Below are 15,800 nucleotides of genomic sequence, written 5' to 3' on the forward strand. Positions count from 1 at the left end.
GATTCCGGATCAATGGAGTAGCAGATCTCCTAACTTCTAAAATAAGCTTCTTGTTTCAATGAACCTAAATGTCTCATGTGATGAAACCTGTTCACAGTTTCAAAAAACGATTTTGAAGCTTACAAGTAGAAGCAATAATTTGATACGCTAGAATACCGATGCATGGTCAAAATCAGTATCGTTCAACCAGCTTAGTGGCCGAACCTGACTAAGGGGCGCGCTATTGAGAGTTTGTGTCGTTCCTACCGATTTTTTTCAATACATTATTTGGGGTTCTGATGAATATAATTAAAGTGATATGATGGCCACAAATGTCAGCTAAAAAATCAACAGCACAACGTAAACATTGTCCAAAATACATAGAAGTCCAAAAATTTACCTTTTCATATAAGATTTGTTAATTTAAAAGTGATATTTTTGTTGCGTAAACAAATTAATTCATTCGTTTTTGACCGTATAGTTATAGAATAATCTTCTGTAGATAATCAGGAGCAAAACTTGTTACAATTTAAAAAATATTTACAATTGTTTTGATTATATTAATAAATTTACACCCTTATGGATAAGGGGCAAGGATGCGAGCCAAAACCCATGTTCAAAATTAAGTAAAAGTGTGAAAATATAGGAACCCACATTTAGTCTGTGGGCTTTGATACTTTACCGGTATAATTCTGATTGACAAAACAAATTTTTCTAAAAAATATACAAACAAACAACAAATCAATCGGTTTTTTTATTAAGTAAAATCTTAGCAATTTATGAAAAGTTATTATTTTTCTGATAAAAGGTTTTGAAAAACTAAGCTAGTTTGAAGATAAATAATTGATCAGATATTAAAGGAAAAATATCTCGGGATATTTTGCAAACAATTGAAAAGAATAACAGTTTTCTTTTTAGTAAATTGTATCTATTTTTAATGGGAGGTGCCCATCTTGCCCCCGCAGGTTTTTTGACCGATGATAAAAAAGCTATTTTTTAACGTGTTATTTTGGAAATTATTTATCACTTTTTTAAGAACTTTTAATGGTTGGAGGTCAAAGTTAATAATGTAAAAGATAAGGATGGTTACCAATTTTACCAAAATAATTAACGCTTAAATCGCGCTTATCCTTAGGGTGCTCATCTTGCCCCGCCTGACCCTATACCACAAAAGATCATAGAAAACTGGTCGCAGTGGTTCATCCCGAACAGAACCACCACAATATTCGTACCGTTAGATGAATTAGCATTAGTCAGCGAGGTATCATTAATCGGTATAACCCATCTCAAACAAGATTTAAATTCATATGTTTTGTTGAAAAACTTCGAAAACCGGAATAGTGCTTCGCAATCCTATATTGTTAAGCTTATCAACACAAAAGTTTTTGCATAAATAGACCATTTCCGTCGGATCTAACCCCCCGTTTTTGTATTTTTCTTCGAAAGACAATCATTTTTAATGAATATTAACGCTTTCAGAATTTGTTTATATGCACTCCTGATTTTCTTATAAATTTCCACTTTTGAACTTTTTGAAAAAATAATTCGAGATGCGGCACAGTTTGTTCAACCCTATGGGTATCAGCGTGGTGATTTTGCAACAGTTTTTCGATTCCACCCCTGCATTGGGATGCTTGTTTACATTTGCAAACGTCAATATCAGGTGCGCGCTCAAACTGACCGTGATCCCGGTCAGGGCGCCGCAAACAGGAGCGCCACCGAAACTACTCAAACAAACGTTTTTAAACCAGGTTGGAACTGGCGCAACCCGTTCTGAAGCACAGTTCCAACTCCAACCCGATTCAGGTCTTCCTTTAGGAAAATATATTTTCCTCCACAGATTCAAAATTCAAAACCACCCCCAACAACAAATCTCTCATCCACCCAGCAGTTACGGTACCGCTAGTTCTATTAGAGGCTATTTTTTTACTATTCATGCCGACAAATGCATAAATCTATCTGTTGGTCGTTGATCCGGAAGATTTCCGCCTTGAGGCAGCAACAGCCGCGCAAGCAAATTTTGAGCGGCTATGGATCAGTGCACGAGTTCACTATCTGACGTTTGAGCGGTGTCGTGTTATTTACGTGACCATGGCAACGAATGAATTCGGCACCGCTCAAACATCAAATAAGTGAACTCGTGCATTGGTCCATTGCTGCCTCTAGGCGGGAATCTTCCGGCATATTCAATCCCTTCAATCCTCGTCGGCACAAAGCAGAGAGATCAGGCATCTGTCGACTACAATCCTTGCGTTACAGAACCGTGTAGTGTTCGCCGGGTGCGGTCATAACCGGCCGAATCGGCGAAGGTGGTTTCCGCGGTGATTACGGAGACTTCAGGAGCCGTGAAGGAAGGAGGGAGCGAAACCGCAACGGAGCCCCTTATGATGAATGAAAACATAAACAAAAATCATCTGGTCATGCCAGCTGATCGTAAATTCACCACAACGTGGTGGCAAAACCATAGGGGAAAAAGGGGTCTGCATTTTTTCGAGGTGAAACAAATTGTAGGGGACCGAGGGGTGCACTAACGTGCCGCAAGTTTTTCATTGTTTTCTTACAGTTAAAGGCTCCAAAACATATCGGTTCCTTAGGAAAGTTTGTTCAGTAAATTGACAGAAAGCATATAAGCCAATAAATTTTTTTGACGGAAATGGTCTATTGTTTTTTTGTGTACGCATAAATGATCAAAAATGATTCCGTTGTAAAAACTTGTATAAGTATATTCAATTTAGTAAAATAGCATAGCATAGCATAGACTGACTGTACATGTCAATGGTTGCGACACCGTGATTGATCCGAACTGGTAAGAATTGCACTTCGGTCCAAATGAATAAGGGATGTGATTTTTCGCATATTCGCGAAGTGCAATTCTCATATTATTGATCAATAACGGCACCGGCCAAGTCCTTACAGTCAGTTAGGAAGGGGAAGGAACGTTATTGTGTAATGATTGTTGCTTCTAGAGACCGAGAATACATCTGCATCTCCGGTATACGACAGTATTGACCGTGTAGAGCTATGGAAAATCAGCTTTCCCGTGAGCGAGAACAGCTTTCCCGGGAAGCTCACAAGATTGATTAGATCAACGATGGACGGTGTGTAAAACTGCGTGAAGATCTCTGGCGAACACTCCAGTTTGTTCGAGTCTTGGCGGAGACTACGACAGGGCGATAGACTTTCGTGCCTGTTGTTGAATATTGCGCTTGAAGGTGTCATGCGGAGAGCTGGACTTAACAGTCGAGGTACGATTTTCACGAGATCCGGACAATTTGTTTGCTTCGCGTTTGACACGGTGGCAGATTAGTTCACCCGCCAGAAACTCGAAGCAACAAGTCGGGCTAATGCGTCGAAAACGGTGTCCAGCCATTTGGCCGAATGCCGTTTGGCCGAATGCCATCTGGCCGAACGGGTCGTTTGGCCGAATCGCGAACCAAAAAATCAAATTGCTACAATACTGATGTGTGGGATTCATAAGCGTGTATAAGCGATTGATAAGCTAATTGATTTGTTGTTTCTGATGATGTGACGGGACGTCATGTTTGTCGGTTTATTAGAGCTCCAAGAGAATTATAAAATCGACCCGTTGATTCAGGTCGAAGTTGTGAATTCCACACATCGCGTCAAGACTTTAAGCTGATGGTTGATTATCTCTGGGTTTCTAAAGATTTTATCAGAATTTCTTCCTTCTTTTAAACATGGGCTATTTTTTCGAGTTATACTGATTTCATTATTATCGGCAATAATTTGGCTTATATTTTAATTGGAAATTTTACCTTCTTTGAATCATCGGCATTTCTTTGTAGTTGTATTGATAAAACAATTATTTGCATTACACTTGATTAAATTTTCACATGAGATTTTTCCTTATTTTGATCTTAGGCTGTTCTTTCAAGAGTAAAGTATGTTTCATAGTTATTGGTGGCTGAAGGTGGCTAAAGCTGGAAGGATACGCTGGGCAATGCATGTTGCAAGAACGCCGGACAACAGCCCTGTAAAGATGGTGTTCGCTACAAATCAGGTCAGAACAAGAAAGCGTTGGGGTTGGCCAGGTGCATCAGGACCTGAAGAGCGTGGGTTACAGTCCCAGGATGGAGAGAAGCGGCCATGAACCGAAATATTTTGGCGAGGTTTATCAAGTTAATTGATGTAAAACCAAATTAATAATAATGAACATGAAAAGTCCACCGTACCAGCCAGAAAACAATGGACAAGCGGAAAGAGCTGTTACACTGGTCAAGGAAGTACTGAAGAAGTTTTTGCTTGGCCCAGAAATAAGGGTTTTAGATGTTGAAGAACAAATTGCTTATTTTTTATCCAACTCTTGCAATATTGCGTAAATAACATAGGCCAATTTCCTCCCTAAAGATGAACGTCAACAGAAACTATCATCAAACTCTTATCAAAAGGGAACCCTAATATACCCTCATGAGAGTACAGTGACTCAAAAGCACGATCCAGCACTCCATTTTATCACCAGAAAGAAATCCAGCAGCAGCAATTTCGTCATCTAGAGACTATGAGAAGAGGAAGTGAATTTCAAACAGGATTTAAAAGGAGACGGAAAGAAGAAGAACCCGAATCCGACGAACAATCTATTAACTACTTCGAATTTTACGGCTTTCCGGCCCAATTATTTCATTTTCTCAAGCGTTGAACATCAGGAAAATTTACAGCATGAAGAAGAATTAGATCCACTACCAGTGGTTCAGATTAGACGTTCTAGAAGAAGAAATAAGAAGTGAAGGAAAAGTGAATTTGTCTATTATTCGTAGAATCGAACAAATAGATGAATTTTAAATTGTAAAACTATAAATTTTATTTTTTACTATTAAGCATAAATGTGAATTTGAATATTAAAAGTTACTAAATTAATTTTGCGATAAACAAATTTTGACTTAATTAGATTGTTTTCGAACTAAAGGATAGAGGAGTTGTGGTAACGCTTGAGAATTCGCTCTGAGAAAGCAAGAAAGTAGGAAGAGAGAAACGAGAATTAAGCAGATATTCAGACTTGTACCGAATAGGAGAAATACACAAAGATGAGAAGTTTAGTGACGACCAACCGAACTAGACGTGTCAAAGCCATTTAAACCTTGAAATCATATTCCTCCCATTTTGCCAGCTACTTCAGCTTTAATATCTCGTATACGTTAGGAGATAGCACGGTATACTGTCTTCTCAAAGTGACATTACTTAGTTCTATCTACCTTTAAGAGTTGAGGATCATCCTTTTAGTTGAGAACCTGGGGTGCACGACGTTAGGCATAAATACGTTAGGCATAAGGACGTTAGGCATAAGTACGATAAGCATAAATACGATAGGCATAATGGACGTTTGGCATAATGGATGTTTGGCATAATGGTCATTAGGCATAATGGACGATAGGCATAATTTCCAAAATGAAAACTGAAATTGGTAAAAAATGTGAGCTGACTTTTTTGGTAATTGTAGAGGGCTCCAATGATAACAGTGTGTCCTTTGAAATGCGATTGTCTTGCAGTCGACCCATATTTGTGAATTCTTTGAGGTCAATTTCTAGGACAACACTTGATTAAATGATTAGCATGTGGTAACTTCTGTTGCCATAGAGTCAAGCCATGCTGAAGGTATTTTAGTTCGGTTCCAAATAGATCCATGGTCCTTGGCCATGAATAATCGTGCTCATGTATCGTGCACAAATAAGAATGAAAAAATATTACTTTGCCAAAGCAAACTTTTGCTTAAGGACATATAGGAAGGAATCCCTGTCATGCAGTGAAAATGGCTTCCTCACATATACAAACACATTTCTGGAAGTCCACATTATTCTCAAAATATTTCACTTACCTACACTAAGTTCACTCCCAAATTGCTAACGAGACTTCAGAACACTATTACCTTACGATTTCCGTAGTTTTAACACTAGTAGCTGGTGGAAATTTCATGAACCGTGCTAATTTTCAACACGGACGTTTAACTTTGCTACAATTGTTTACACTTATCCGCCAGCGAACGAAGAACACTTTTCGCCTAATTTTACCACTTTCGCTAAACATATAACCTCCTACACAGTTTACTTTCACTACTTGTTAATTAAAGAACAATAACTGGTGGATTTCTGATGAAAACAACTTAAAATTTCACCAAACCGTGCTAAAAACAATCACTTGATCACAGCATTTCGCTTTTTTTTATTTTTCTAATTTTACGCCGGCTGCTCGCTTGCAGGGCTGTCAGATACGTTGATGGTTACGTACGACATCAAGCAATCTTATTCAGTCGAAGGGGAAAAGACTCAAATTGAAGTAGCGATTACTGGCAACAACGTCTTATCAATTATAATTTCACTATTACCAACAAATAGAAGAATATTTTTTGTGTACCACTACTTTTATAAGTTATTAGTGGATTCAAAGGAGTTTCACCTTAATAAGAGATGGTACACAAATTATGTCACTTTAAATTTCGACTTTTTCGATCCCCCTCACCCCTTTTGTCACGTTATTTGTATGAGTCCTTCGAAAATTTTGTAAGGCTTGACACTCTTGGCTTGACCCCCTCTTCCCCATGGAGCATTACATAATTTGTACATGACCCCTAACTGTGGAAGTGCTCCTAGAACACTTAACTAAGAACTTGGGTTGGGGCGTAATGCCAAGAATAAGAACGACACTGTAACTGCTGCTCATCTTTTGAGTTTGGTTGTACACATATTATTGGCAATTTTTTCATCAGAGATTATCCCTTCTTTAAATTGAAGGCTGTTCTCCATAGTTATACTGTCGCCAAAATTACTGGAGTTAGTGCTGCTAATGTTTTAATCAGCATTTTTTTCTTTATAATTCAACTGTTCTTTCGAGACATACACAGCAAAAATTCTCAAATTTACATGGCACGTAATTTTTTATGATAATCATGTAAAACGAGTTGCAACAGAACATTCAACGATTATTAATGTAAACTGTCTCATTGCATTCGATAATGCTTGCAAACTTGAGTGAAACTGAAACATTTCATGATCTTCCATCCAACATTCGCCAATGTTGCATGCGTTCTTGCATCTTGACAGTGAAATTGCAAACAAGAATTCTCGGTTTACATTTGCATGATTGAGGCTAATATTACGTTACGTGTAAAGCTAAGATTTTTTTGGTGTGTACTTATTCAGTAATTAATGTCATTATGACTCTTAATACTTCCATCATAAATTATCCCTTCTTTGAATCATAGGCTCTTCTTTATAATTATACGTTTAATTTAATATCTGGAAGAGAAGGCTGTTTAAAAATCACCTTCTTCCAATAATATGCTGTTTTGTGGATTCTTGCTGTTCTAATAGTTTTTGGAATTGTACACACCAAAAAAATCTTAGCTTTACACGTAACGTAATATTAGCCTCAATCATGCAAAGCCATATTTCATGTATTATTCAATGATAAAACCTATAAACACATCTATTATATACAACATTGTTACCAAAATCCTTAATATTGAACGCGAAACGTCTTCTCTCGAAGAATGTTGCATGCAAAACGGCTCGGTTTACATGATTTTCACGCTGAAATTCAATCATAAATAATGCACATGGAATGACAAGCCGTCGATCCATCCATGTGCATTATTTTTGACAGAATATTCAGCGTAGAATCATGTAAACCGAGAATTCTTGTTTGCAATTTCACTTTCAAGATGCAAGAAAGCATGCAACATTGGCGAATGTTGGATGGAAGATCATGAAATGTTTCAGTTTCACTCAAGTTTGCAAGCATTATCGAATGCAATGAGACAGTTTACATTAATAATCGTTGAATGTTCTGTTGCAACTCGTTTTACATGATTATCATAAAAAATTACGTGTCATGTAAATTTGAGAATTTTTTGCTGTGTAGATGTAAATATTTCCATAAAAAATGCTCGTCATGCTAAATTCTGAATACTATGCTATGTTAAATTTGAACTTGACTGATAAATTGACTTTGAAATCAAATTTTACTTTTCAAAACTCGACGAATTTCATATATGTTCAAGGTGCTTAAATATGTGGTTGTTCAAAAATGTTTGAAAATATCGAAAATTGTTGGCAAAAGAGGCAAAGGAACTGTTTTCACTACATGAAATTGATGAGCAGACTCGGAGTTGGAAATGTAGCGCTCTTCTTGGTGTCACACTACCATAATATTATTGTTGAAGTTCATAATATGAATTTTTGACTTAACTCTAGATTGTTGTTTTCAAGTTAATCAAGTACTAAAAATTATATGGAAATCTTCTTTAGAATTAACGCAATTATGTTAGAGAAATATAACAAAATATGGCATATACTCACCAAAACGAAATATTTCTAGAAATTAATAACACTTGCACATCGCAAACATGAATGCATACTTACAATAATGGATTAAGCTAGACTTTTGAATGATAACAATGACCATGACAACAATCTTATTCCATATCTTGCGATAGTGGAATAATTATCAAATTTCAAAACACCGAAAATAGTAATTTATAACTAAATAATTTAATTATGGAATGCTCACTTATGAGCTGTTACATCTTAAGAACACCCACCCACCCCCATCAACGTAATGGAATTTGGAAAATGGACCCAAACAATTTTCGAAATGACAAGAGTTTTGAATGGCACACACGCAAGTAATTTTATGCCAAACGTCCATTATGCCTAACGTATTTTATGCCTAACATCCATTATGCCTAATGTCTTTATGCCTAACGTCCATTATGCCTAACATACTTATGCCTAACGTCCTTATGCCAAACGTCTTTATGCCTAATGGGGTATACTCGAGAATCTGGCTAGTAGGAGCGCTTTTTGAACCTTGAGAAATAAGAACCGTAACGTCCGTAGCATATGATATCTCTAGATCTTGATGATTTGGAAGGTAGATACTTTTGGCAAAGCTGTCCAGTAGCCCAAGTGGCATACGATGGTCATTTGAAAATGAGATTTCGACACCAGGTGGCATGCTGCTGGACGAGAACAGCTTCCCGGGAAGCTCACAAGATTGATCAGAGCAACGATGGACGGTGTGCAAAACTGCGTGAAGATCTCGGGCGAACACTCCAGTTCGTTCGAGTCTCGACGGGGACTACGACAGGGCGACGGACTTTCGTGCCTGTTGTTCAATATTGCGCTTGAAGGTGTTATGCGGAGAGCCGGACTTAACAGCCGAGGCACGATTTTCCACGAGATCCGGACAATTTGTTTGCTTTGCGGACGACATGGATATTATTAGCATAGCATAGCATAGACTGACTGTACATGTCAATGGTTGCTACTCCGTGATTGATCGGAACTGGTAATAATTGCACTGCGATCCAAATGAATAAGGAATGGGAGTTTCTGCTTACTCTCGGAGTGCAATTTTAGCAGATCTAATATTATTGATCATAACGGCGCCGGCCAAGTCCTTACAGTCAATTGGGATAGGGAAGGAATGTTAGGGTGTAATGATTGTTGCTTCTAGAGACCGAGAAAACCTCTGCATCTCCACAATCACCACAGGAAGGGTGTTTATTAGTAGGGAAGGAAAAGATCTGGGAGTCACCTTTGGTCGGTGATGCGATCCATGGATAAGGAGGAAAAATACAATTTATACTTAAAGCTAGTTTTTAGTTTTGTCTCAAAAAGTTTTTGGTAGAAGATTTTAAAATAAACGCCAACATCTAACATGTCGAACCATTCAAAAGAAGTTTTTATTAATGGTGAAAAGAGAAAAATATATGCGTATATTTTAAATTATATGAAACAGGAATAATGCCGACACTTGTAGTGACGAACCATACAAAGTTTGATTGAATATTACAAAAAAGTAACGCTTTCATGAAAAAATGTGTTATCATAAGTATGAAACGAGCTCACCAGTTGGTAATCCATCCTCGACTGGACACGAATATCTTTTCGCATTCACACAGCGCGAACAGCAAAACTTCTCGGCGCCCCGAAAACAAACCATCTTGCTTGGGCTTTCCAAAACACTGCCCAGCAAAACGCGCGAACAGAAAACCAAACTCCCGGCGTCCCGAAAACGAAGGGTCTTGTTTGGGCTTTCCAAAACACTGCCCAGCACAACACGCGAACCTAAAATCAAACTCCCGGGCGTTCCGAAAACGAAGGGTCTTGTTTGTGCTTTCCAGAACACTGCCCAGCAAAACCCGCGAACCCGAAAACCAAACTCCCGGCGTCCCGGAAAAGAAGCGTCTTGTTTGGGCTTTCCAAAACACTGCCCAGCACAACACGCGAACCTAAAATCAAACTCCCCGGCATTCCGCAAACGAAGCGTCTTGTTTGGGCTTTCCAGAACACTGCCCAGCAAAACCCGCGAATCGAAAACCAAACTCCCGGCGCACAGTGCGTTGCTCCATAGACAAAAATCAAATTTCAAGCTATTTTATTCGGCGATAATAAGTATCCACAAGTGTTTATAGATAACATCGGCTATTGAAACGTGTATTCATAAGATTTATAAAGCACTAAAACGACTACAATAAGCGTTGAAAGTGACAGATGTCGGAGTAGCACAAAAAACTTAATATTGTCGCATGTTTTCAACATTACTTTCAACTAGTACGGAGGATGTTTGAAACCAATCCATTCAATCAAAATTTGAAAGAGAACATGTTTGAAGGTTAAAAAAGTATATTTTATGGGATAAGCACACCAATTTTAACTTTGAATATGAGAAATAGGCACGATGAGTTGGCTATGAAATCAAACTTATGAATACTAACATGTAACTTTGGTAATCGATTCAAAAAAAGTTCCACCGAGTTCCACCCTAAATCACTCACAGACATGTTTCTCAGAGTGTCCTCTAAGAGGTCTGAAAGATACAGCTGCAACTTCCTGCAACTCTTCGAGATTTTCAACTATTTTTCGGTATACTCCTTAACCAGCTGAAGTATGAAAATGAGTTGTTTGTGATAAGAAACCGAAAATCTCGCAACGCTATGTGGTCAAAGCTGAACCAGACATTACACAAGAGCAAGTTTATGTTTAAAATAATATATTTTAAATGAAGTTTCCAAGATTTTATTCAAATTTTATGTTAAAAACTAGAAAATTTTAAAAATATGCGATATTTTTGCATAATGGCGCATAAGTCACTTTTGCAGCTACGAGTGTGAAGAGACATATTTGCAAATTACTTCTTACACCATTATAGGCAATAATAGTACAAATTAACAATGTTTTTCTTGGAAAATAATGGATTTGGCGCTTAGGACAGTTTTGCGATTATGCTTATACTATATGTCATTTATGCAAATTGCAGCTCTTTTCACCAGAAAAAAAATTTTCTTTTCATACAAAGGTGCTTAAATGGCTTGATCTTCCAGTTTTGATTTTTGTACCGCATCTCCATACATTCAACGCACTGTGCGGCGTCCCGAAAACGAAGCGTCTTGTTTGGGCTTTCCAAAAAACACTGCCCAGCAAAACGCGCGAACCGAAATCAAACTCCCGGCGTCCCGAAAAACCATCTTGTTTGGGCTTTCCAAAACACTGCCCAGCACAACACGCGAACCTAAAATCAAACTCCCGGCATTCCGAAAACGAAGCGTCTTGTTTGGGCTTTTCCAGAACACTGCCGGACGACATGGATATTATTGGGAGAAAATTTGAAACGGTGGCAGATTTGTTCACCCGCCTAAAAACGCGAAGCAACAAGAGTCGGGCTAATGGTGAATGCGTCGAAATCAAAGTATATGCTGGTTGGCGGAACTGAGCGCGACAGGACCCGCCTAGGAAGCAGTGTTACGATAGACGGAGATACCTTCGAGATGGTAGACGAGTTCGTCTACCTCGGATCCTTGTTAACGGCTGACAAACAATGTTAGTCGGGAAATACGAAGGCGCATCATCAGCGAAAGTCGTGCCTACTATGGGCTCCAGAAGAAACTGCGGTCAAAAAAGATTCACCTTCGCACCAAATGCACGATGTACAAAACGCTCATAAGACCGGTAGTCCTCTATGGGCATGAGGCGTGGACTATGCTCGAGGAGGACTTGCAAGCTCTTGGGGTTTTCGAACGCCGAGTGCTAAGGACGATCTTCGGCGGCGTGCAGGAGACGGCGTGTGGCAGCGAAGGATGAACCACGAGCTCGCTCAACTCTACGGCGAACCCAGTATCGTGAAGGTAGCTAAAGCTGGAAGGATACGCTGGGCAGGGCATGTTGCAAGAATGCCGGACAACAACCCTGTAAAGATGGTGTTCGCTACGAATCCGGTCGGAACAAGAAGGCGTAGGGCGCAGCGAGCTAGGTGGATTGACCAGGTGCACCAGGACCTGGAGAGCATGGGTCACAGTCGAGGATGGAGAGAAGCGGCCATGAACCGAGTGAATTGGCGTAATATTGTAGGCGAGGCTTTATCAAGATAATTGATGTAAAGCCAAACAAGTAAGTAAGTAAGTGGCATGCTTCGTGCGCCACATAGTTTTGAATCCACTAGCTTGAACAAGAATAGCCCTTGACACTTACTAAAACGACTATTAAATGGACAGGCTCCTGAGAAATCGGCGTACTCGAACCGTATATAGTACGTTCATTATTATGCGACTTCTATGTTGATTTGTCGATTTTTCAGCATTATTCAGGGCAAAACAGTAAACCAAAACTGTCGACTGCTGTTGTTAAGAAGATACTTTCTGGTTTGGTGTCGATAGAAACCTCTGTGCAAAAGGTAGTATATAAATCACAACTGTTGTACAAAGTACAACAACGCTGCAGCTCGAAGGTTAATGATTGAGATATACTTACTGATAATTGGGAAGAATTGAAAGGACTTTGGGTTAGTTGGGACGTCAAAAAAAACTCACAGTTAAAATATCAAACAAAATTGATTTATTTATGCTAAATAGAACAGATAACATTCACGCGTTCATAAATTACATACTATACTTGTGAACGTAACAAAACCTACAGAATCTAGACACAATCACTCACTCTTCTCGCCTCGAAACCTTTCGCACAGTTAACACCTCATCTACGGGGCGCTAATTGTCATCGGCGATTCATACTCGAAAACATCTCCGTCGTGTCGTCACGTTCCTTCGCTGCACTGCTCGCATAATACCCCTCGTGATCAGTCGGTGCACTTCCGTCTCCACTCCATCAATCACCAAGTCGCCAAGAGTTCAACGTTACTATCGACGGATCGTTTCCGTTCGCTCTTGGTGGTTGTTGCCGATGTCGCGCAGGACGTTATCTTCAGGTTGGTTGCCGGATCGTAGGTGGTTTTGCAGAGTGCGTTGTTCACGATGGTGGAGGAAGCCGCTAGCGGAGTGACCAAGGTAGAGGATTGAACCTCCGGGGTCACCAAGATCACTGTAGAATTGGGTTCAGTGGATACAGTCGTTTGGTACGTAGTGTTGGTTGCTGTCGGTGAAATGGTTGAAGTTGCTACATCAGGCGACGCTGCAGTGGTTGAGGGAGCATCGGTTTGAGAAACGGCAACAGATGAGTCAGCTTTCGATGATTCAGCAGTTGTTGAAGCAGAAGTTGTCGAGGCATCTGAAGCGATAGTAGTCGATGTGGATGATTCCGATGATGCAGCAGTGGAAGACACCGTTGTTGATGATTGAGTGGTTGTAGTTGAATCAGTGGTAATATTGGGGTGGAATAATTTGTAAACTACCGTCGTGGTAGTCGTGGAAGGAGTTGTGCTACTATGCTCAATCTCCAATGTCGTATCCTCAACCGTGGTGACTTGGGTTGTAACTTCGTCGGATTCCACTAAACTTTCCACCTTCACACCTACCAACTTGGCATTGGTCACTTCTGTTTCATTGTCAAACTCGGTTGCCACTGTTTCCGTTACCACATCCAGCTCCGTAGTGATTTCTCCAGCATCCGTGGTATTGTCAGGTGCATCGGTTACGTTGATACCTTCCGGGGTGAAACACGCCAAAGAGCTTTTCGAAAAATTCTCCTACTCCTGGTTTGGCCAAGCAAACCGGAGCCAGTACCAGCGCCACCAGAATCAAACCCTGAGTCTTCATCGAGCTATGGATTGCCGCAACACGCGATCAACTAACAATCTTTTCTCTTGTGAACTGTAGATTTATATCTTCTATTGAATATAATTGTATTCGAGAATGGTACAACAACAGTTCTGCAGGATCCGAGAGATCTTCCAAGACTGAATATGACCGAGGCGTGAGATTCTTTCTGACGTTGCTTCATAATGCGCCACAAATGATTAGCACTTTTAACACGGGTCACGGTTGTGACTAATGTTTGCAGTTATTATCATCGGGAGTTTATTAGAGGCTGTTGGAAAATGTACAAAAAGAGCTTTCAACGTGCATTGTCTGGCCGGACAAAAGAAATCCCCTACGGGCTGTTTTGAAAGCCAGGATAATTCTGGATATTTCTCATATTTATCATGATACAATTTTCTTATTATCCAATTTGTCTACTTAGATATACGGACACCAATAGGCTCAATTCTCGGCAGCGACGCATTGACAAATCGATGATGTTGAAATATTATTAGGGAATAATCTGAATATTTCGAGCCGTTCGAAGCAGTGTTGCAACAATTGCGATAGAAAAATATCAATTTGCTTCAGAGATGAATCAGACTTCCACATGATCACAATTAGCACGAATTTTAAATAATGTAAAATACTTTATTCAAGTGAGAATGCGCCAGGTTTTTTCACACGATAAGATTTCTCTTTAGCTCTTGTGGCAGGATACTTCACTCCAACTATACCTGGCGAAATGAAGAAAACATCTATGAGTTCATTTTTGCAGTATTTCGAAGATAAGGCGAATCAAAGTACCGTCGTGCGGGGTGACATTGGGCCATAAGGCTGACTTTGGGCCAAGATTTTTACAGCAAACTAAAATCAGAATAATGAAAACAATGTGATAAGCTTCAAGAATACGTTATAAATAGCCGATGGATGAACATGGATTAGTTTTCTGACTCCCGTACTAGTCATGAGATGCATCAAAAAGGGCGGTCAAAGTCACCCCCGAGGCCCAATGTCACCCCTCACGGCGGTATTATGAAAGGTTCAGATATAATCCAAAGTACCCGTTTCCGGTTTTCGGAACCTCAGGTGACCTTGGCCCATAATTATCAAACTTCAAAAATCTCATGTTTCATCCTTTATATTTTGTTCGAGCTCCCAGAAGCTACTGTGAAAATTTAAATAGAATCCTTAAATTTTGAGAGGAGGGGCTAAAGGACTGCATTTTTACCACAGTAGTTGATGAAATTATTCGATTAGTGATTTGAAACTTTGGGTTCGATGGATTCCACGTATTTTTTTCCGTAGCTTTTTGGGGTTCAAATGTACAAATTTGAGAGGTAAAACTAAAAAATGTGTCAGTAAGATTTTTTTTTCACATAAAAATGGGCCACCATAATCGCTACAATATCTTAGTGCCAAAGTAGAGGGATTCCAAGGAGGCATGCAAGTCGATTCTGATCGACCATTTCAAAAATATCTGAAACTTTGCACAGTTTTTCAGTTCCATCTAAATCGTCATTTTCCGATATCAAATCTTCAAGTTGAGTCACGACTAACTTTTCAAAAGGGTGTATGTGAAAATGGTTCAAAAATATTCAAAAAGCTGCACAGCAAAAAACGGTTCGTTCGATTGTTAGACAACTAAAGAAACAAAGTTAGACAACTAAATAAAGATTCCAAAAAAATACACACAGTAAAAAAAAATTTTTTTTGCATTAAAAAACATTAATTTTGTCACAAAAACTCAAATATCTCAAAACTCTATCGGAATACCAACGTAATTTTTTGAGGGAAAACTGTCCATTATATTAGCTATCTACCATAAAAATTTGGT

The 15,800-nt window shown here is 39.2% G+C and overlaps 1 protein-coding gene across 1 annotated transcript; it reads right to left on the reverse strand.

Moving 5' to 3' along the window:
- Positions 1-12,801: 12,801 nt before the first annotated feature.
- Positions 12,802-13,894, reverse strand: LOC5577738 (bypass of stop codon protein 1; the record flags this gene model as incomplete). Its single annotated transcript, XM_001663465.2, has 1 exon — positions 12,802-13,894. A coding segment is annotated over one exon (796 nt), but the record flags the coding sequence as incomplete, so codon positions are not given.
- Between the last annotated feature and the right edge of the window lie 1,906 nt (positions 13,895-15,800).

The sequence above is a fragment of the Aedes aegypti genome, unplaced genomic scaffold, assembly GCF_002204515.2.
Source record: "Aedes aegypti strain LVP_AGWG unplaced genomic scaffold, AaegL5.0 Primary Assembly AGWG_AaegL5_hic_scaff_658_PBJ_arrow, whole genome shotgun sequence".
In the NCBI taxonomy this organism is placed as follows: domain Eukaryota; kingdom Metazoa; phylum Arthropoda; class Insecta; order Diptera; family Culicidae; genus Aedes; species Aedes aegypti.